The following is a 21,914-nucleotide window of genomic DNA, read 5'->3' as shown; positions in this document are numbered from 1 at the left end:
ATCTCTTTGCAACTTCCGGTTATACCGGAAGTTGCTTATAACTTGGTTTTTTTAATGGGACATCCTGTATATTTTTACATTTTTGGATTCTCCTCAATATCTTCTTTCTTAAAATATGAGTTTTTGTAATGTTATACAGGGTATTTTAAAAGATATTTACGTTTTTTTATTAATTTCGTAGCAAAATTCACACCCTGTAGAATTGTAATAGTTTGACATTAAAAACTCTGCTTACGTTCAAGTGATTTTTAATATAGTCTATTATTGTTAAGAATTATTAGTATGGCTAATTTTGAAATTTTAGTATACAGGGTTGGTCGAAACTCGGAATGAATATTTTCTGAGTTTTCTTAAATAGACCTTGTATTTTAGTATTGTAATGAAATAATATTTCATAGTACTTTTTTATTTTATAAGTATTCCCTATACCTAACTGCTTTAATTTGTGAGTTATTGATGATTCAAGCTAAACATTACTTGCAACAAAAAATACGTAACATTTTATTAGGTTGGCCGTGAAAATATTCAATCACAAATAATTTTTCAGAAATAAATACATATTAATCCAGACTGATCCTTCAAAATTACCAATAATGGTTTAGCTATCAAAATACCTACGTAGTTAAGATTGTTGGTGCGACTAACAATTAAGCACAAATTAAAGCAGTTAGGTGTAGGGAATGCTTAAGAAATAAAAAAGTATCATAAATTATCATTTCATTACAATACTAAAATACAGGGTGTTCCATTTAAGAAAACTCAGAAAATACTCATTCCGAGTTTCGACCAACCCTGTATACTAAAATTATAAATTTGGCTATACTAATGATTCTTAACAATAGTAGACTATATTAAAAATTATTTGAAGGTAAGTAGAGTTTTAGTTGTCAAACTACTACAATTCTACAGGGTGTGAATATTGCTACGAAATTAATAAAAAAACGTAATTATCTTTTAAAATACCCTGTATAACATTACAAATCCTCATATTTTAAGAAAGAAGACATCGAAGGGAATCCAAAAATGAAAAAAAAATACAGGGTGTCCCATTAAAAAAACAAAGTTATAAGAGATGAAAATATTTTCATTTAATAGATCATCCTTCAAAACCCCTGTATTCCAATTTTCATGATTCTGTTGCCTTTAGTTCTCGAGATATTTCTAATAGGCCAGTTATCTGCCTCACCCTGTACAGTGTGTCAATTTGAAAAAATATGCCCTCTATAATTTGGTCTCTACAAAAAATCTAAAAATATGCAAAAACACGTCAATATTTGTGAGGGGGACATCTTGTATGTAGACCAGATTTCAACAAAATTACATCAACCCTTTAGCGGGAGCGGACACAACCCCTAAAATCTTTAATGGAAGGGGGGTTGAGTGATACCTCTTTTTAAAGGTCGTTCAACTACCTTATCAAAAATACTACATACATTATATTTCTTTTCAGTACTTTTGGAAAAATCTTAGACTCAATATTCCAAAAAAAATTGGAGTTCTGTTCTCGATACTTAATATCTTTACGGGTTTACTTGACTTTTCCAAAAGTACTGAAAAACATACTAAAAATACTCCAATACGTCAACAAAAATTCAATTTGGAGTTCAATACTCTAAAAAATTTTTGGCCTTCAGATCTCGATACTTAATATCTTTACAGTTTTACTTCATTTTTCCAAAAGTACTGAAAAGAAATATAATGTATGTGGTGTTTCTGAAAAACTAGTTGAACGGCCTTTAAAATGAGGTATCATTCAACTCTCCTTTCTATTAAAGATTTTGGGGGTTGTGTGTGGAACCCGCTATCACTCAACCCAGCTAGAGTGTGAAACGGGGGGTTGAATGATACCACATTTTAAAAGTCGTTCAACTACCTTTTTAAAAATACCACATACATTATATTTTTTTTAGTACTCTTGGAAAAATCAAGTAAAACCCTAACGATATTAAGTATCGAGTTCGGAACTCCAAAGCTTTTTTAGAATATTGAGATTTTTCCAAAAGTACTGAAAATAAATATATATTGTGGTATTTTTAAAAAGGTGGTTGAACGACCTTTAAAATGAAGTATCACTCAACCCCCATTTCCATTAAATATTTTGGGGGTTGGGTCTGCCCGCACTAGAATGTTGATGTTATTTAGTTGAAAACTGGTTTACAAAATGTCCCCCACAAATAAAATTGACATTTTTTTGCATATTTTTAGATTTTCTATAAGGACCAAATTATAGAGGGTGGTACCTTTCCAAATTGACACATTGTATACCAGTTCAACGTTAGTATCACAAGTTAAACAAAAGTTTTCTTCGGAACACATTTCTGGTTATATTTAATGAATTATTATATAAAGGTATAATAGTTTAAAACTCACCTGTTAAATTTTTATTTTCTTTATAGGGTATATGCTGATGGGTCCGTCCGTCCCTGTACTTTTTCGCCAATCCGAAATCGATTATGTACACGAGATTCCCCTTTTTGCCCAATCCCATCAAAAAATTGTCGGGTTTAATGTCTCGGTGGATAAAGTTCCTCGAATGGATGAAGTCAGTACGCGAGATCAACTGATCGGCCAATAACAGGACCGTCTTTAGTGAGAAATGGCGCGAACAGAAATTGAAGAGATCTTCGAGCGACGGACCCAACAGTTCCATCACCATCACGTTGTAGTCACCTTCGGAACCGCACCACTTTATTTGCGGAATCCCCACTGCAACAAAGGAAAATCTGTTAAACAAGCTTTCGTTATTATTTTAGTTTATTTTAAAAACAAAACAATATTTCTTCTCTTCAATATTAAGTAACTGTCACATTTAAGTCACATTACTTTTGTTTGTAATTAGTAATTGCATTTTTGACTATGTAGTAGTGGTATGTAGTTAACGTGGAGTGGAGTTAACGGAGACAGTAACAGCAATGGTTACCAGAATAACAAACGAGGAAGTGGCTCAAGCACTTCAAAAAATAAAGAAAGGAAAAGCAGTCGGACCAGATGATATTCCTGGGGAAGTATGGAGAGCATTGGGAGAGACAGGAATAAGTTGGCTAGCAGGTCTATTTAATAGAATTATGGAAGTTGGACAACTGCCAGGCGAATGGAGAAGCAGTATTTTAGTACCTATCTACAAAAACAAGGGAGACATACAACAATGCACAAACTACAGGGCTATAAAACTACTTAGCCACACCATGAAAATATGGGAGAGAGTAATTGATAGACGGATACGTGAAGAAACCGAAATATCCGATAATCAATTTGGCTTTATGCAGGACAGATCAACAACAGATGCAATTTTCATTGTAAGGCAACTGATGGAAAAATACAGGAATAAAGAGACCAACGCTCATATGGTATTCATTGATCTCGAGAAAGCATATGATAGAGTTCCTCGAGAGATTCTGTGGTGGGCACTCAATAAGAAAGGAGTCCCTGGCGAATATGTAAAGATTGTGAGAGATATGTATGAGGGAGTAACGACTAGTGTTAGGACAGGTGTGGGAGAGACTGATAAATTTCAGGTGAAAGTAGGATTGCACCAAGGCTCGGTGCTTAGTCCTTATTTATTCTCATTAGTTTTGGACCAGATAACTGCGAAACTACAGGGTAGTATTCCATGGTGCCTAATGTATGCTGATGATGTAGTGTTAATAGGAAATAGTGAAAGAGACTTAGAACAAAAACTGGAACAGTGGAGACAAGCTCTGGAGGAAAAAGGTTTAAAACATAGTAGGACAAAAACAGAGTATTTGGAATGTTCATTTAAAGATGGAGTTACTACAAATAAAATGGTATCTTTGGATGGTGAAATGATTGTGAAAAGCAATAGTTTTAAGTACCTAGGATCGGTATTACAGAGTAATGGAGAAATAGATGGAGATGCATGCAGTAGAATTAGGGTTGGACGGATGAAGTGGAAAGAAGCGAGTGGTGTGTTGTGTGACAGAAAAATCCCAATGAAGCTGAAGGGAAAATTCTATAAAACAGCCATAAGACCGGCTATGATGCACGGAACTGAATGTTGGGCAGTGAAAAAGAAAGAGGAACAACGAATGCATGTGGCGGAAATGAGAATGCTTAGATGGATGAGTGGAGTGACAAAGAAGGATAAAATTAGAAATGAGTATATTAGGGGAAGTCTAGGTGTAGCACCAATTGATGCCAAAATGAGAGAGCATAGGTTAAGATGGTTTGGTCATGTCCAACGTCGAGACGTTAATCACCCAATACGAAGAATAGCTGAAGTGCAGATTCCTGGAAGGAGTAGGAGAGGAGGACCAAAGAAGACCTGGGGGTAGACGATAAGGCAGGACATGTTGGTAAAGGGGATTAACACTGCTATGACCCAAGATAGAGTTGTGTGGAGAAATGCAATTAGGGAAGCCGACCCCGCATAGGGATAAGGCAAAGAGAATGATGATGATGATGAGTAGTGTTATGTAGTTAACTGCATGCCAGCCCCCTAGTCAACATAAATTGCACCACTTATTTCCAGAAGTCAGTACCTATGTACAGTTGAGTCCACGAATTTTTACCCGTGTGTTTAAATTATTAGCATCATTTAAATTTAAAGCATACGAAAAAGTCGATGATAAGTCGGAAATTGAAATTTACTAAACGCAACAGCCAGTGACAGTAAGTGACTTGCTATTAAATTATTATTAAATTATATTACAATAACGAGTTAAGCTCAATTTATCTTATGACGGAACGTGGACGGCGCACGTGCTTTAGAACAATAGACGGCGCACGTCCCCGTTGTCACTCCGCCCCGTTGTACTATAAACTAGCCAATGCCTTTCATATCAGACGATTCTTCAACATGCCCCTTATGATAAATTGAGCTTTACAGTCTCTCTTCGGAAAGTATAGTCCGATATATAAAGGCATAAAGGCCAATAGACTCAGATAGTGTTTGATCTCAATCCCTTTATAAACAATGTGTTTTGGGAAAGGCCAGATGGGAAGTATATAGGAGGACGGTCTAGAAAAAGGTGGAAAGTTGCAGTCAGGGAAGATCTGGAGAAAATGGGATTGAGAAAATGGGAAATAGTGGCACAGGACCGACAAACATGGAAGGCAATAGTAAACGCGGCAAAGACTCACGAAGAGTTGTAACGCCATTGATGATGATGATGATGATGATGACTTAAAATAAAATTAATAAATAAACTCATAAAAAAGTATATAGGCCTGGATCCCGCGTACCAAAAAAAGTTGATTAATAGCAAGCTGAAAATTTGTTAATAGCTTAACGGTGTCTGGTCAGACAAACTTTGATGTACGGGAACACTAGAACAGGGGAAGTTTTAATTGTGGAACAGTTTTAAAATTTGGAACGTCAGCTTACGAAAACGTCCCACGTATTTTGTCGGACAGAACATCCAATTGATTTGTTACCCTTTCATTAAACTCTCATACAAAAATCAGACTGCTATTACCAAGCAACATGATTCCTGTCATTTAACATGTTCTTCGTGTTCCACTCATTAAAATGCCCAATTGGTGATAAACACCAGTCTGATTTTTGCATGAGAGTTTAATGAAATGGTAACAAATCAATTGGAAGTTCTGTCCGACAAAATACATGGAACGTTTTCGTAGTCAGACGTTCCAAATTTTTAACCTGTTCCACAATTAAAACTTCCCCTGTTCCAGTGTTCCCATACATCAAAGTTTGTCCTACTAGACACCGTTAAGCTATTAACAAATTTTCAGCTTGCTATTAATCAACTTTTTTTGGTACGCGGGGTCCAGGTTTATACGAGAAAGTCTTTCTGGCAGAGTGGAAAGAACAAGGGCAAAGTGAAAATTTAACTCTACGAGAGAAGTATAATGATAAAAAACGGATTCCAAGCAAACAACGAAATGATTAAAGATAAGGAAGACCATCTGATCAGCGAAAGAAAAGAACGGCAGTATGAGTACAGTATTTTGACAAACTGTCATGGATTCCTGAAAGATATCGGGCGATAGTGTGAAAAGTATGATAAACAACAAGTACCAGGATAAATCTCAACTAAAATTATGAAAAACAAAAGGCGATATTCTGGAAGAATACTTAATTCAGTATTTCACTTATATTTCAGTATACATTACTGCGAGTTATTCTTTGGGAGTACCAATTAAGAGTTTTAGAGAAACGACATAATTAATCCAGTTATCAGTTCGCAAAAATGTAAACCTGTTTATCTGTCTATAATTTACTAGAACTGAGAACAGTCAACTAAAATTTCCAAGGCGTGCTATATAAAATAATCAAAATCATAATACAAACATTTGATCTATACGTTAAAAGCTAAATGCATATCTCAATAATATTTATTTTTTCTGAATAGAAGTAGTTAACAAAATTATGAAAAACATATATTAATATTTATTAATATTAATTATATACAGGGTGTAACAAAAATACAGGTCATAAATTATATCACATATTCTGGGACCAAAAATAGTTCGATTGAATCTAACTTACCTTAGTACAAATGTGCACATAAAAAAGTTACAGTTCTTTGAAGTTACAAAATGAATATCGATTTTTTCCAATATATCGAAAACTATTCGAGATTTTTTATTGAAAATGGACATGTGGTATTCTTATGGCAGGAAAATCTTAAAAAAAAAATTATAGTGAAATTTGTGCACCCCATAAAAATTTTTTATGGGGGTTTTGTTCCCTCAAACCCCCAAAACTTTTCCGTACGTTCCAATTAAATTATTATTGTGGTACCATTAGTTAAACACAATGTTTTTAAAACTTTTTTGCCTCTTAGTACTTTTTCGTAAAGCCAGTTTTTATGGAGATATTTTGAATATTTGTCAAATCCACCACATTTTTGTATACTGTGTCCGTAAAGTATGGAACAAATTCTTTTTTAGCTAAACAGAGCATTTTAAGAAATAATCCTGAAATACGTCGATTTTTGATTTTAATTTACCGTATTTTAAAACAATATTCTAATATACAGGGTGAATTACTTTCGAGTAATGACGTCACCGTCATTTTTTTTAAATGGAACACCCCCATTTTGTCTCAATTTTCGGATTACTCTAGCTGAGCTGATTCCAAAAATGTATCACATGTTGATTCAAATTGGTACAGGGTGGACAAAAATACAATAGATTTGTGTGTGTTCATACAGTAACGCGTTAGTTAAATTAACAATATTTTCGAAAATACTTATTTTATTTTAGATATTTTAATTATATTTTAATTTTAATTAATTTTTGATATTGTTTAGTTGAATATTTTAATTTAATATCAAAAATTAATTAAACTTTAATAATATGAGCATACACAAAACTATTGTATTTTTGTCCACCCTGTACCAATTTGAATCAATATGTGATACATTTTTGGAATCAGCTCAGCTAGAGTAATCCGAAAATTGAGACAAAATGGGGGTGTTCCATTTAAAAAAAATGGCGGTGACGTCATTACTCGAAAGTAATTCACCCTGTATATTAGAATATTATTTTAAAACACCGTAAATTAAAATCAAAAATCGACGTGTTTCAGGATTATTTCTTAAAATGCTCTGTTTAGCTAAAAAATAATTTGTTCCATACTTTACGGACACAGTGTATATTACTAACTACGTGTGACTATAGAGACCTGGTAATAACATGAAAATTTACATTTTTAGGTATGTTTTGAACCAATTTAAAAAAGAAGCCACATCATAATTTAATTGGAACGTACACAAACATTTGGGGGGTTTAAAGGAACAAAACCCCCATAAAATTTTTATGTTAACATATTAAAAAAGAAGCAGCAACTCGATAAAAACTGCCTTATCAAAAAAATAGTAAGAGGCAAAAAAGTTTTAAAAACACTGTGTTTAACTAATGGTACCACAATAATAGTTTAATTGGAACGTATACAAATATTTGGGGGGTTTAAAAGAACAAAACCCCCATAAAATGTTTATGTAAACATATTAAAAAAGAAGCCGCATCTCGATAAGAACTAGATTATCGAAAAAATACTAAGAGGCAAAAAAGTTTTACAAATATTGTGTTTAACTAATGGTACCACAATAATCATTTAATTGGAACGTACGCAAAAGTTTGGGGTGCACAAATTTCACTATAATTTTTTTTAAGATTTTCCTGTCATAAGAATCCCACTTGTCCATTTTCAATAAAAAATCTCTAAGAGTTTTCGATATATGGAGAAAGATCGATTTTCATTTTGTAACTTCAAAGGGCTGTAACTTTTTTATGTACACATTTTTGTACTAAGGTAAGTTAGGTTAAATCGATCTATTTTTGGTCCCAAAATATGTGATTTAATTTATGACCTGCATTTTTGTTACACCGTGTATAATTCATTTAATAAAGTTGAGAACATTTTATATACCTACTACTTGTCACAAAAAATTTCTTGTAAATTCAAAACACGAAAAATTTTTCAAATCGATTTTTGTAGAAAACGATGCATCCTGCTGACTTAAAGCAAGAGTACCTACCTTTTAGTACTAGAATACCTCAGAATTTAATAATCCAGTGTCAAAATTACTTTTCTGGACACCCTGTATTTCTGAACAATTAAATAAGCGTATTACAAGGCAAAAATGGAGGTGGGCGGGATATGTTGCAAGAATGAAAGAAGACAGATGGAGAAAAAAATTGCTTGAGTGGACACCACGGGCAGACAAGCAAAGCCTAGGAAGACCCCCCAACGTGATGGACTGACGACCTCAAACTAATTGTGATCAATTGCAAAGCAGAACCGCAGAACAGAAGAAGATGAAACTATCTACAGGAGGCCTATATTCAACAATGGGCAAATCAGGGCTGATTGATGATGAATGATGATGATCTGAACAATTTGTTGTTCTGCTGTAGATATATTTTTGGGTTTTGCCTGTATTTTTGCTATTGGAATTTAGCTGAATAATGTTAGCCTAAATAATACTTTTTCTTTACATACTTATACGTTTGGTTTATTTAAAATTTTCCACATAAATTTTTTTTATATGTCTTCTTTTTCTTAGTGAATTTTAACGTACTTATCGTATTAATGTTTACTTTTGTTCTTACGATTATATAAGATATTTCAGTTATAATCAGGGCAGTGTAACAGATTATACCTAAACCAATTTAAGATTCCAAGAAATGGCCTTATTAAAATCAACGAGGAATATCACAACGTTACGTTGTAACGAGAAAAGGCGTCCCTGGTAAGATCGATCGAGGAAATTCTCGGTAAAGTCGACATTTCGGGAATTTTAATAAACATAATCCGTAGATCTTTCAATAAAAGTTACTCACAAAACTTTCAGGAAATCGTACGATCTGTCGACATTAATTTTAGTTGACCCAAACGATGCCAAAAACTAAACGCCGTAACATAGCATGTCTCTTTTCGAATTAAAAACAAAAAACCACAAATTTTTAAAAATTACGACAACCTAAGCACCTGCTCTAATGGATTAAGGTGCTTACGATGTTCTAAAATAGACATACACCAATCGCGTTGTGGCAAGGTTAGACATGCTGCGGTTTTATAATTTGGTATATAAACTGCATTTCACTTATAATAAATATTTATGCGTCGCGTCGTGGAGTATTTAAGCAGGTAGATTAATGGAAAGTATAAGGCGAAAGCAGAAGTGGCTCCCTTAGGGTTTGCTCACTACGGAGACCAAAGGATGGTATCCTAGCCTAGAGCAGCGGTCCGCAACCTTTTTGATATTGCGACCCCAAAAGTAAAAAAAGAGTTATGAGCGACCCCAGAAAAAAAATCACTAAAATAACAAGTGCAAAGGTTGTTTCAGGACGAAATTAAGGTAAACTTCAATTATCCTCCATGTTGTACTTAGCGGTTTTTATTTCGAAAATTATGTTGAAGAGTTTATTTATTTTGGAAAGTAATATTAGAGCAAACTATGCATTTAACATAATATTTACGATGGCATTAAATGAGACAAGCCATTATTTTAACATTTTATTAAAAAAAAAAGAATGTGTGTGTACTTTGTACGCACGTAAGAAGTTATACTTCTATTATATGATTATATGATTATAAACGAAATTAATATACTTTTTATTTATATTTTATTTAAATATTAAATTAATTTATACTTACTACTTCTCAAACATTTTTATTAAAACAGTGCCAAAAAACACATTAAAAATGCCACAAATGATTTCTGAACATTAATTGTTGGAAAAATTTTTAACTAAATACGTATTTTCTGAAAATAAAATTATATAATAAATATACTTACAATCATAAAATGTATAAAAAAAAATAAAAAAATAAAAGTTTCTATTGGGATTCGAACCAACTTACCACGCGGCTGGTATTTGCGTTGTATTGGGATTCACCCGCATTAAAACTTCGCCACAGAGACAGCTTGTCATTATGTGCGAAGATCGTCTAACTAAACAGATTAACCTTTTGACATTTTTAACTTATGTAAATCAAATTATTTTGATTTTGAATTGAAATGATTTAGAATTGAAAAAATACAACAAAACATAGAGTAAGAAGACAGTATATTAGGTGAATATTGATAGAAATTTTGATGGTAATCAAATTATGTAGATAAAAGTATTACATACTACTTATGTATTTTGGTAGGTTCAAGGTAGGTATCGGAGCCCGTATAACGACTAATAAATTTCGCAATCACTTGCGTCGTGCAAAGTGGCTATGTTCAAATATCATAACAAAATTTGATCAACTATTTATAAAACACTTACCAGTGAAAGATTCTTTAGCTTTGAATAGGCGAGATCTGCGGCACTCATACTAGGCACAGTTTGATGAGCTTTCACATTGGCATGCAACAATCATCTCTTCTATGTAAATAAGTCCAAAAATATAATATGAAAACTATTTAAAAAGGCAGTATAACCATTAACTAACTTTTTGTTTGTTGTTTCTCTTCCTACAAATTTTAAAACGCAACAAGCATACATTATAACCAAACCATGCACAGTCCCACAGCTGTGCCACAGCTGCCATATTGGATAATTTTTGTCATGTCATTTGAACATCCAATCAGAACAAAGTTATAATGCGCATGCGCCCGGTCGCTAGGTTTTCCCATATAAAATTTCACCGTCATTACGCCCGTAAAGAAGTATAACTTCAAAAATAGATACTTATACGTAAGTTTACAAACTAATGTGAACCTTGTGCTTGCACACTTGCAATCAGTATATTAATTCTTGGTGGTATATTATCAGAAAGAGACACCCTTAAATCAGGTTCTACGTTAAGGCTGGAGCGATATTTTGTTTTTATAGCAGTCAATGTGGAGAAAGCTGTCTCGCACAGGTATGTAGATGCGAATGGCAGCAATTTCAGCAGATATGTTTTGTATAACAGTGCATATTCCTTTTTCATCATTATCCAGAACTTGGATAGATCCGTGATTTTGAAAATAGATCGAAGGCTTTCATCGGACAATAAATCGATCAGCTGCTCCTATTCTTTTAAGTTCATCTTCACAGTGTTAAGATCACAAGTAAATGGATTAATTTGGTCGCAGTGTGACGTATCTGGGAATCGTATTACCAAGTATTGCTTAAGGCTTGTAAGATGCATAATGTAATGATTTTGGTTTTAATTTCTTCTTCGAGCTTTATATTGTTTTCTTCAGAAAATTTCTCAAACATGCAAACATCTCGTAGTTTTCAGCACTGATTTCGTCTATCCACAAACTTATTTTCTCAGTTTTAAGGACTTTGTGTAATTGTGTAAGTAAAAGAAGATTATAGGTTATATTTTACGCATAAACCTTAATAAAATTCGATAAGTACAGGACCTTGTTGACTTTTTTGACGACCTCATAAAGATCTTTCGCGACCCCAGGGTTGCGGACCGCTGGCCTAGAGCATGGTATCGTACTCTTCATATTCGTGAATTCTCTCAATTAAAATAATGTATTTATTTTACCTGGCGATCGAAACTATAATATTTTCGATCGCTATAAATATAATGCATTATTTTGAATGCCAGAATTCACGAATATGAAGAGTAGGATACTATGCTCTAGACTAGGATACCATCCTTTGGTCTCCGTAGTGAGCACACGCTTAGGCAGCTGTACACCTTACGAGGAATAGAAAAATATACTCAGTGACATTAGAAGTGTTACACCCAGAAGGAATCATTTCTTGAACTTAATCTTTTGGCAGCACAATGACTATTTTTAAAGCATGCTATGATATCAATGTTTTATCTTTAATATTTTTTGTAAAAATAAAGTTTTATCTTTAAATTTTTTTTGTGAAAAGACCCATTTATGAAGAACGGTTGGTACAGAAATTTTATATATGGTGCGGTTATTATTCCTCAGTCTAATTGCGAAAAATTACCACCATTTTAGCGATTTTGGCAGGGGTAGAATTTTTGCCTATAGAGATATGGGTTTGTCGTATCACGAAATTGGCCGCCGTGTTAATTGTACGGCAATGACAGTTATGCGAGTGTGTCGTGTGTGGACAAATGAAGGTAGAGGAACACGAAGAAGACCAACTGGTCAACCGAGGTGTACCACAGGGCGTCAAGATGGGCGCTTTAGACCCTGACTCTGCGAGACCGTTCTGCTACTATGCGTCAGATCGCTTACCAATGGTTTGTAGTAGAAGGTAGACTTGTTACTATACGTACCAGGGGCGGCTCGTGATAGTATAAGGTGATGAGGCACACTACACCTGAGGAATTTTATTATTATGGTTAGCTTCTCTAATGGCCAGAAGGTTGATTTTGTGACGTCATAATGCTAGGACGAATCTAGGACCAATAATCCCGGACAAAAAATCCTCACAAATTATCCCTAGACAAGAAATCCCCGGACAAAAAATCCCGGACAAATAATCTACAAAAATTTTTTATTTAAAATATCCCTACAAAAAATTCCGGACAAAAAATCATCAAGAAATATTTGCTGTCGATTAGTTCTCTAAAACTTTTCCAGTGAATTATGCGATCGACTCAAATGCTTTCAGCCTCAGTGCATAGAGTTATTTTGAATTCCAATTCCATATTGAAAACTTCAAGTTTTACATAACAAAAGAGTGTGCGTTTTTTCAAAAATCGTGGAAGATATGGGGAATGAGCTAAGGCTGTGGGAATCATGTTGCAATATTATTCGCTTAAATCTTTTGCTCACGCTGATTTGAATGTATGTTCAAAAAAAAATTACAAAAAAAAAAACAACCACAGCATACAACATTTTTGAAACACTTAAAAACTACTTTTGTATGTAAACGTCCGATGTGGAAGTGGAAACGTTAATAAAATCATTTTTGAAGTTAAATTGTATAATCTTATTTCTCATTTAGAATAATAAATTACATAAATGCCACAAAGAAAAAATAGCTTCAGAACAATATATTAGATGATGATGAACAATGATTTAAAATGAACACTGTTTTAAATACATATCCATAAACTTTTAAAATATAATAAGCCATTCGTATATACCGCGCGTACATAGAAAGCTATGATCTACAATCGACTTGTGCTTGTACTAGTCGGTTCAGTTCGGCTATTCCCATTCCGTTCCGCGTAGCCTGAGGCCGTTCGGCTATTCCTATTCCGTTGCGCGGAGCCGGAGGCAAGCCTCAAGGATGGATGAATTTTGTTCCTAGAATCGGTGGCACATTTTTCAAATTTTGCCGGTTTTACTGTTGGCGTTGTCGCATACTGTTGCAGATGGTGTGAGGCATGCTTCAACTGTAATGATTTGAGAAAGTTGGAATAGCACGTGGAAGACGGATATATAAGATAAGATAAAGAGTCGGGGCCGTACCGATTATTTTAATTTTTTTCATAAAAATAAAGGTATGTATTTAGGAAATTTCAAAAAGCTAAATTATATTTAAAAAACTGATTATAAAACAACGAAATAACGTAAATAGTCGATTGATATACTGGTGAGGCACTGCCTCACCTGCCTCATAGGACAAGCCGCCACTGATACGTACCCTATACTCCTATACCGTAGCATTCGAGTCTTTGGACTGTTTTCATTCCTCTCACGACGAGTGCTTCCTTTGACTGCGGACCACTGTCATCAACGTTGGAATTGGTGCAGAGAATTGCATTGCATTGGGTGGCAGCATTCAGAGATGAATCGCGATTTTGTTTAGGTATGCATGATGGTCGTAAGATGATAAGACGCCGCCGTGGAGAGCGACGAGATATTGGGTTTGCTGTTGAGAGGCATCTACACAGGACAGTTGGAGTAATGGTTTGGGGGTTATTGCCTGTGGTAGCGGATCACCACTTTTGTTTCAACAGACAACGCGCGTCTCCATATTGCTCGACGAACTATGGACTGTCTCCAAGAAGCTGGCGTTAGTTTTTTGCCGTGGCTATCCCGTTAACTAGGTTTATGTGTGGGATATGATGGGGAGGAGACTGTTCATTTTGCACCATCCTCCACAGACTCTGGCACAGTTAATCCATGAAATTCAAGTTGCTTGGAACGAAGTGCCTCAAGCAGACATCGATCATCTCATTTTGTCAATGCCTAGACGTATACAGGAGTGTTTTCAGCTAGGGGGTCGCCAAACACATTATTAATTTTTTTATTACATGTCAATAAAAAGTCTTGCCAATGTTATCGTTGCATTCTTGATGAAAATGTACCATGTTGCCAACAAATTAAGTTGAAGAAATGATTCCTTCGATGTGTAACACTTCTAATGTCACTGAGTATATATCCAGAAAAACAAAGTTCCGCTTATTCAATACTTCTTCTTCCTCTTTATAAGCAATTCTGCTTGTTCATTGTCGGATTGATACCTCTATGGAAGGTTGTCACTCCATCTTTTGCGCGGTCGCCTCTAATGTCTTCACTCCTCTTTCGACCTCTCAACGTATTTCCTCTTCTGGGTACTCTCATTTCTGCCGTTGCTAGTAGTCTTTGTGTTGTGGCTGTATCGGGTCTTGTTTCTGATGCATATGTCATTATTCTGTATCGGGTCTTGTTTCTGATGCCTATGTCTTACACTGGCTTTATAAATTCTTGACTTCATCTCAGTGTTAATATGTCAGTTTCGCCATATAGTGTTATTAAGGCATCCTGCCAGTCTATTTGCTTGTTGTACTTGATTTCTCACTTCTTTGTCCATGTCTTCGTAGCTGGACAGTGTAACTCCAAGGTGTTTTATTTCCATTACTCGTTCATTACTAATGCCATCAATTTCTATTTTACATCATATTGGTTCTTTACTGATTGTTTAAATGTTCCGAGATGAAACTGTCAACATTAATGTCATAAGAGAGTGAGAATAAATTGACAATAATGCGACAATTTTTCGAAAACTTATTGCCTGGCAATAGACACGAGAGCCAGCAGGGCTCGAGTGACTCGAGAGGCTATTGCCGAATGGAAACAAGTTTGAGAAACAAATTGGAGCATTATTTTCTTATTCATTCTTCTATCACAATTAATGTTTTTCAACTTGTCAAAGTCAACAGCGCAGTTTAGCAAATATTCAGACGACGATATCAATAAAATATTAAAATTATTTATAAATACAGTTTTATTCATGAAATAATCCTACCGAATTACACTCGAGCGCTTAAAATTGCCTATTTGTATTGTCCTCGAGACAATTTGGCATTAGATGTAGAACTAAAAGTTTATTATGGTTAATTTTCTTAAATGTGACTGTTGTCAAAATAGTCTGGGCTGATTATCGGAGAATAGGCCATTTTTGAGAAAAGTTATTTACCAGCAATTTTATTGCTGGAATCGAATCTTATGATTGTATATATTAATAATATTGGTATGCAAAGTCCGCAGATAGTGTGCTACTTTTTTTATAAACAAAATGGCGCCCGAAAATCGTGTTTTTTTCAATTTTTGCTCTATAACTCCAAAGATTTTAACTTTACACCAAAAACACTCAAATAAAAATTCACCACAATTAAATTCTGTATAAAGACGTGTTTTTTTCGATTTACTTCGACGAAAACTTTTCCCGGAAAAAGCGGATTTTTTCAACAAAATCTTTAATTTTCAACTAAAGTTTTAGATAAGTAATTGTTAATCAATAATTAAATAACTTGGTAATGCAAAAGCCCTTTTCGTATAGATTATAATTCCAGAAGCCGATGGAAATTGAATGAACAGTTAATTGACTTGTTAATTAAAAATTTACGGTCGCTATAATAACGACAATAATTATAATGCTTAAGAATGACTATGATTTTTTCATAAAAAGACACTATACCTATCTAATGTACTTTACAGAATTGAAATTAAACAATTTAAGCGGCCTCAGGAATATTTTAAAATTATAAAGAATTTTTTGGCTTATAAACAAATAGAATATCTCGGGAAATATTAAACCAAATTAAATTATAAAAACGGTATTCAAAAAACAGTGGCAAAACGCTTCTTTTAAAGGAAAAAACGTTTAATTATGATGAGTAGTTCCTGAGCTACAACCGGTCAAAGTTGACCGGAATTTACGGCAAAGATATAAACAATAGGATCATAATTTTCAAACCATCACCTTTTTATTTTTGTCCTCTTTCTCCACACCAATTTTCATATCCTTAAAATACTCATAACATATATTATTATAATAAAAACTATCGATAATACGTGTGAAAATTGCCAAAAATAGCAAAATTCCAATCAAAAATTAGGTTGGAGAAAATGTAACCCTCAAAGTTCAAAATCGGTATACGTTAAAAAAATGCATTTTCTCGGCTTTCTATGGAGCAATTTCCTTCATTCTTTTTTGTTCCCAAGTAACTCGAGTAGAGCCATCGAACTAATGCATCATTAAATGTCAAACTTGCTTTTGTTTTGTTATAATAAATTAATTTATTTATTATAACACAAAATTTTAATTTGTTTAAATAAAATTGTTTAAATAATTATACAACTTTCAAATGAGAATATTTATGTTTTTAACTTTAAAAGGTACACTTGTAGTAAGTCTATCTAAAAAAAGCCTACAACTGGAAAAAATATGTAGTTTTCTGTTCTTATAAATAAATTAATCTATTATAACAAAACAAAAGCAAGTTTGACATTTAATAATACGTTAGTTCGATGGCTCTACTCGAGTTATTAGGGAACAAAAAAATAATGAAGGAAATTGCTCCATGGAAAACCGAGAAAATGCATTTTTTTAACGTATACCGATTTTGAACTTTGAGGGTTACATTTTCTCCAACCTAATTTTTGATTGGAATTTTGCTATTTTTGGCAATTTTCACACGTATTATTGAGAGTTTTTATTATAATAATATATATTATGAGTATTTTAAAGATATGAAATTTGGTTTGGAGAAAGAGGACAAAAATAAAAAGGTGATGGTTTGAAAATTATGATCCTATTGTTTATATCTTTGCCGTAAATTCCGGTCAAATTTGACCGGTTGTATCTCAGGAACCACTCGTCATAATTAAACGTTTTTTATTTTAAAAGAAGCGTCCTGCCGCTGTTTTTCGAATGCCGTTTTCACGATTTAATTTAGTTAATACTTACCAAGATATTCCATTTGTTTATAAGCCAAAAAATTGTTTATAATTTTAAAATATTCCTGAGGCCGCTTAAATAGTCCAATTTCAATTCTGTAAAGTACATTAGATAGGTATAGTGTCATTTTATGAAAAAATTATAGTTATTCTTATGCATCATAATTATTGTCGTTATTATAGCGAGCGTAAATTTTTAATTAACAATTCAATTGTTGCTAAACTGTTCATTCAATTTCCATCGGCTTCTGGAATTATAATCTATACGAAAAGTGATTTTACATTACCAAGTAATTTAATTATTGATTAACAATTACTTATCTAAAATTTTAGTTGAATATGAAAGATTTTGTTGGAAAAACCCGCTTTTTCCGGGGAAAGTTTTCGTCAAAGTGAATCGGGGAAAACACGTCTCTATGCAGAATTTAATTGCGGTGAATTTTTATTTGAGTGTTTTTGGTGTAAAGTTAAAATCTTTGGAGTTATAAGGCAAAATTTAAAAAAAAACACGATTTTCGGGCGCCCTTTTGTTTATAAAAAAAGTAGCACACTATCTGCGGACTTTGCATACCTATATTATTAATAGATACAATAATAAGATTCGATTCCAGCAATAAAATTGCTGGTAAATAACTTTTCCTTGTATTTTGCCAATTAGCCCAGAGTAAAACTAGAAAACTCGTTGTTTAACGTTAATATAACGTTGTAATTAAACAGAAACAAAATACTTAAAAATTATTCCCAGTATAATAATTTAAACAGATTATTCGCGGTATAATAATAATCTGATTGGACATCATTAAACACGTGATTAAAACTCTTACTGCACGATTGGAAATTAGAAACATTAAAAAATATTCGCTGAAATTTTTATTTTTGTAGGTTTCTATTGGTCAGAATCTATATGAATTAAACAATCATATTTTAAATGTACGGAAATAAAAGGCAGATATCGACCACTGAGTTTATTTAATCTTGCCCAAGTATTAGGTCTGTATCCCGCGTATGAAAAAAAAGTTGATTAATAGCAAGCTGAAAATTTGTGAATAGTTTAAAGGTGTCTAGTCGGATAAACTTTGATATATGGGAACACTGGAACAGGGGTAGTTTTAATTGTGGAACAGTTTAAAAATTTGGAACGGTCACACCACGAAAACGGCACATTTATTTTGTCCGACAGAACAGACTTAAACTCTTCGAACAGAGATTAAACTCTCATGCAAAAATCAGACTGCTATTTGTCACCAAATGGGCGTTTTAATGAGTGGAACATGTAGAATATGTCAAATGACAGCAATTATGACAGGTGATAAATAGCAGTCTGATTTTTGCATGAGAGTTTAATCTCTGTTCGGAGAGTTTAAGTCTGTTCTGTCGGACAAAATAAATGTGCCGTTTTCGTGGCGTGACCGTTCCAAATTTTTAACCTGTTCCACAATTAAAACTGCCCCTGTTCCAGTGCTCCCATATATCAAAGTTTATCCGACTAGACACCCTTAAGCTATTAACAAATTTTCAGCTTGCTATTAATCAACTTTTTTTTCATACGCGGGATCCAGACCTATATACTTTCGCTATCTAGAGCATCTTAAGGGGCATCTGAAATAAGCAAAGAAAACGCCATTGTAAAAGGAAGAAAAAGTTAAAAACTTCGACAAAAAATCGAAGATGATGTGATAAAAAAGTACAATAACGTTTTTTACTTCGTCAATAAAAAGAAGGTATTATCCTCGAATGTCATCTAATAAGATAGTTTGGTGGCAACTTAAATTAACATATAAAATTACACACTTAACAAAGGACAAAACAGATAAATTTGAGTGCGCCAATCAAATGAAATAAGATAAATCATCTCTCAGATAAATTTGAGAGGCACTCAAACTTATCTGTTTTGTCCTTTGTTAAGTGTGTAATTTTATATGTTAATTTAAGTTGCCACCAAACTATCTTATTAGATGACATTCGAGGATAATACCTTCTTTTTATTGACGAAGTAAGTAAGAAACGTTATTGTACGTTTTTATCACATCATCTTCGATTTTTTGTCGAAGTTTTTAACTTTTTCTTCCTTTTACAATGGCGTTTTCTTTCTTTTACAATGGCGTTTTCTTTGCTTATTTCAGATGCCCCTGAAGATGCTCTAGATAGCGAAAGTATACTTGGGCCAGATTAAAAAAACTCAGTGCTCGATATCTGCCTTTTATTTCCGTAAATTTCATATATTCGAGCATTCAACCATTTCCTAATCATATTTTATTTATTTTTTTTGCCTTTGAGTGACTCTCCATTTTCTTTGATGATACCTCGTTTTTCGTAGCATCTTTAGTGATGCCACAGATCTAGGCCTTCAAAAGTTTCTCTCGAGCCTTGTTTTGCCAACATATCTGCTCGTTCATTCCCATGCAACCCTTTATGACCCGGTATCCACATTAAAGACACTTTATTGTCTTTTAGCAGGTTATTGAGGAGATCTTTACAGTTCCTCACCAGCTTTGATTTGGTGAGTGGGTTCATTACTGCCATAATAGCCTCTTGACTATCTGTGTAAATGTTTATTCCCTTAGTTTTAGGGCATCCATCTATGATTTCATCATTGCAGGTGAACAATTTGATGAACCTCAATAAACGCGAGATCAAAACGGTGACTGAAATGGTGACTGGACATTGCCGTTTATTTATGTTTTAACACAAACAAATTAACTAATTATATGATTAAATTAATTATTTTATTGATACATTTGTATTTTGAAGATTACAATAATTATTAAAATGAATTTGAGGATAAATTTTCAATATCCCTATCCCATCAAAGCGTATGCATTTGACTTGACATTGATCATTGTGCATGTGACACCTTCGAGACAGAACATCATCTCTCAATTCTATTGGTTAAAAATCTTTAGTGTAATGAAAATATGTATCATAATAAGCCCATTATGATACAGGTATTGAAATCACAATTGATATTTTAAAGTATGAGAATAGAAAAACCTCCTTTTGGGGATTTTTTATGAAAAGAAAAATATAGGTTTCATATAATATCCCTGAGTATTGTTTCTTTTCCTTTAATTTGTTTATTTAATAATTAATTGTAAAAAATCAACATTTTATCATAATATTTGTTCGCAATGAGTTATAACACGATCCCCTTTTCTACAGCCATGTTTAATGTTCTTTTAATCCACCTCTACTCGAATGGATCTTTCTTTAGAACAAAGAAGCTAAAATTAATTTCATAATGCCCTTTTTGGTTACAGTTGGAAGACTTCGATGAAATGTCTCTCTAATACGTACACGAGCCAAACAATAATAATATACAAAATGTAAGCATGTTTCGCAGTACTATTTCCAGACTACGGTTTTTGGAGTGTTTAATATATGGCATTGTTTCGATGGGGCTCTTATGTCTAGAAAGTATTTATGTAATTAACGGATAAGTGTGTGGATGGAGTCCAATTAAATAAGGCAGCGAAATAATAATTCTGTTTTAGTACGTAAGTTTGGAATGGCAGTTTATTATTTGCGATTAAGTATACATATCGCCTTAATTCCTGCTTTTCTTCGCCATTGTTTAAAAAACCGGACCAGAAAAATGTTAGCACATTCATGTATTTATACAGGTCCACACTTAAAAAATATAATTACCTTCCTCATGGGACTTCGTTTATTCGGTTATTCATGTCGATTCGAGCAACTTTTCCAATACGGAAAATTTTTGGGAGGGGGCGTTTCGTAAATATAGAGGTTTCTAAACTTTGGGGTATCTGACAACAACTGGAGAACCCTTAAAAATTTGTCGGACAATATTACCAGTTAATTGTAAATATTTTTATTAAACAATCCTGCAAAAATCAGCAGTGAGTGTATACATTTTATGACCCCAGTTATAGGGCAGTCAATGAGGGTATTTGGCTCCGAATTCCATCCTACTACATCAATTTCCTTGATATGTATTTTCACAGTAAGTGGGGAATAGCTCAAGAAACAAAGTCTACCCCAGATACTATGGCGCTTTTTATCAGGGGGCTGGAAATTTTTTTTTTAAAACTGCTCTATATTTTTTTTAACACGATACTTTTTGAGTTATTCGTGGTTGAAAATTGGCCATTTTCATTGAAAAATTACAACTTTTCGGACGTTTTTTTGCGAATACCTTAAAAACTATACATCTAACTAAAAAACTATATAAACCATTTTTGTAGCTTATAAAAAAAGAGATTCGTTCCTTCATAAATCTTCTGGTTATAATTAGACAAGGCGAAAACGGCGGGTTCTTTGGAGAAAATATTCCCATGAGTTTTTTTTGCGTAATCACATTCGAGAAACATTCCAGAATAAGATTCAAGAAGTCGCCCACACGAAAAGTGGTCCAAATTTTTTTAACAATTTTTTTTAATCAAATTGGAAAAATCAATATTTTTGGCCGGAACAATTTTTTTTTAGGTTTTT

At 33.3% G+C, this 21,914-nt stretch overlaps 1 protein-coding gene across 3 annotated transcripts in view; it reads right to left on the bottom strand.

Annotated features, from left to right (window-relative positions):
- The window catches only part of LOC114326414 (casein kinase I), a 230,179-nt gene that overhangs the window by 85,657 nt on the left and 122,608 nt on the right, over positions 1 to 21,914 (bottom strand). For all 3 annotated transcript variants that reach the window (XM_028274774.2, XM_028274776.2, XM_028274779.2), the window contains exon 3: positions 2,371 to 2,706. In XM_028274774.2, coding sequence (XP_028130575.1) covers positions 2,371 to 2,706 — 336 coding nt within the window. The remainder of the gene's footprint in view (positions 1 to 2,370; positions 2,707 to 21,914) is intronic.

Source organism: Diabrotica virgifera, chromosome 1 (genome assembly GCF_917563875.1).
Source record: "Diabrotica virgifera virgifera chromosome 1, PGI_DIABVI_V3a".
Lineage (NCBI taxonomy): Eukaryota > Metazoa > Arthropoda > Insecta > Coleoptera > Chrysomelidae > Diabrotica > Diabrotica virgifera.
The sequence above is the reverse complement of the archived record's forward strand: the minus strand, read 5'-3'. Positions and strand labels throughout refer to the sequence as shown.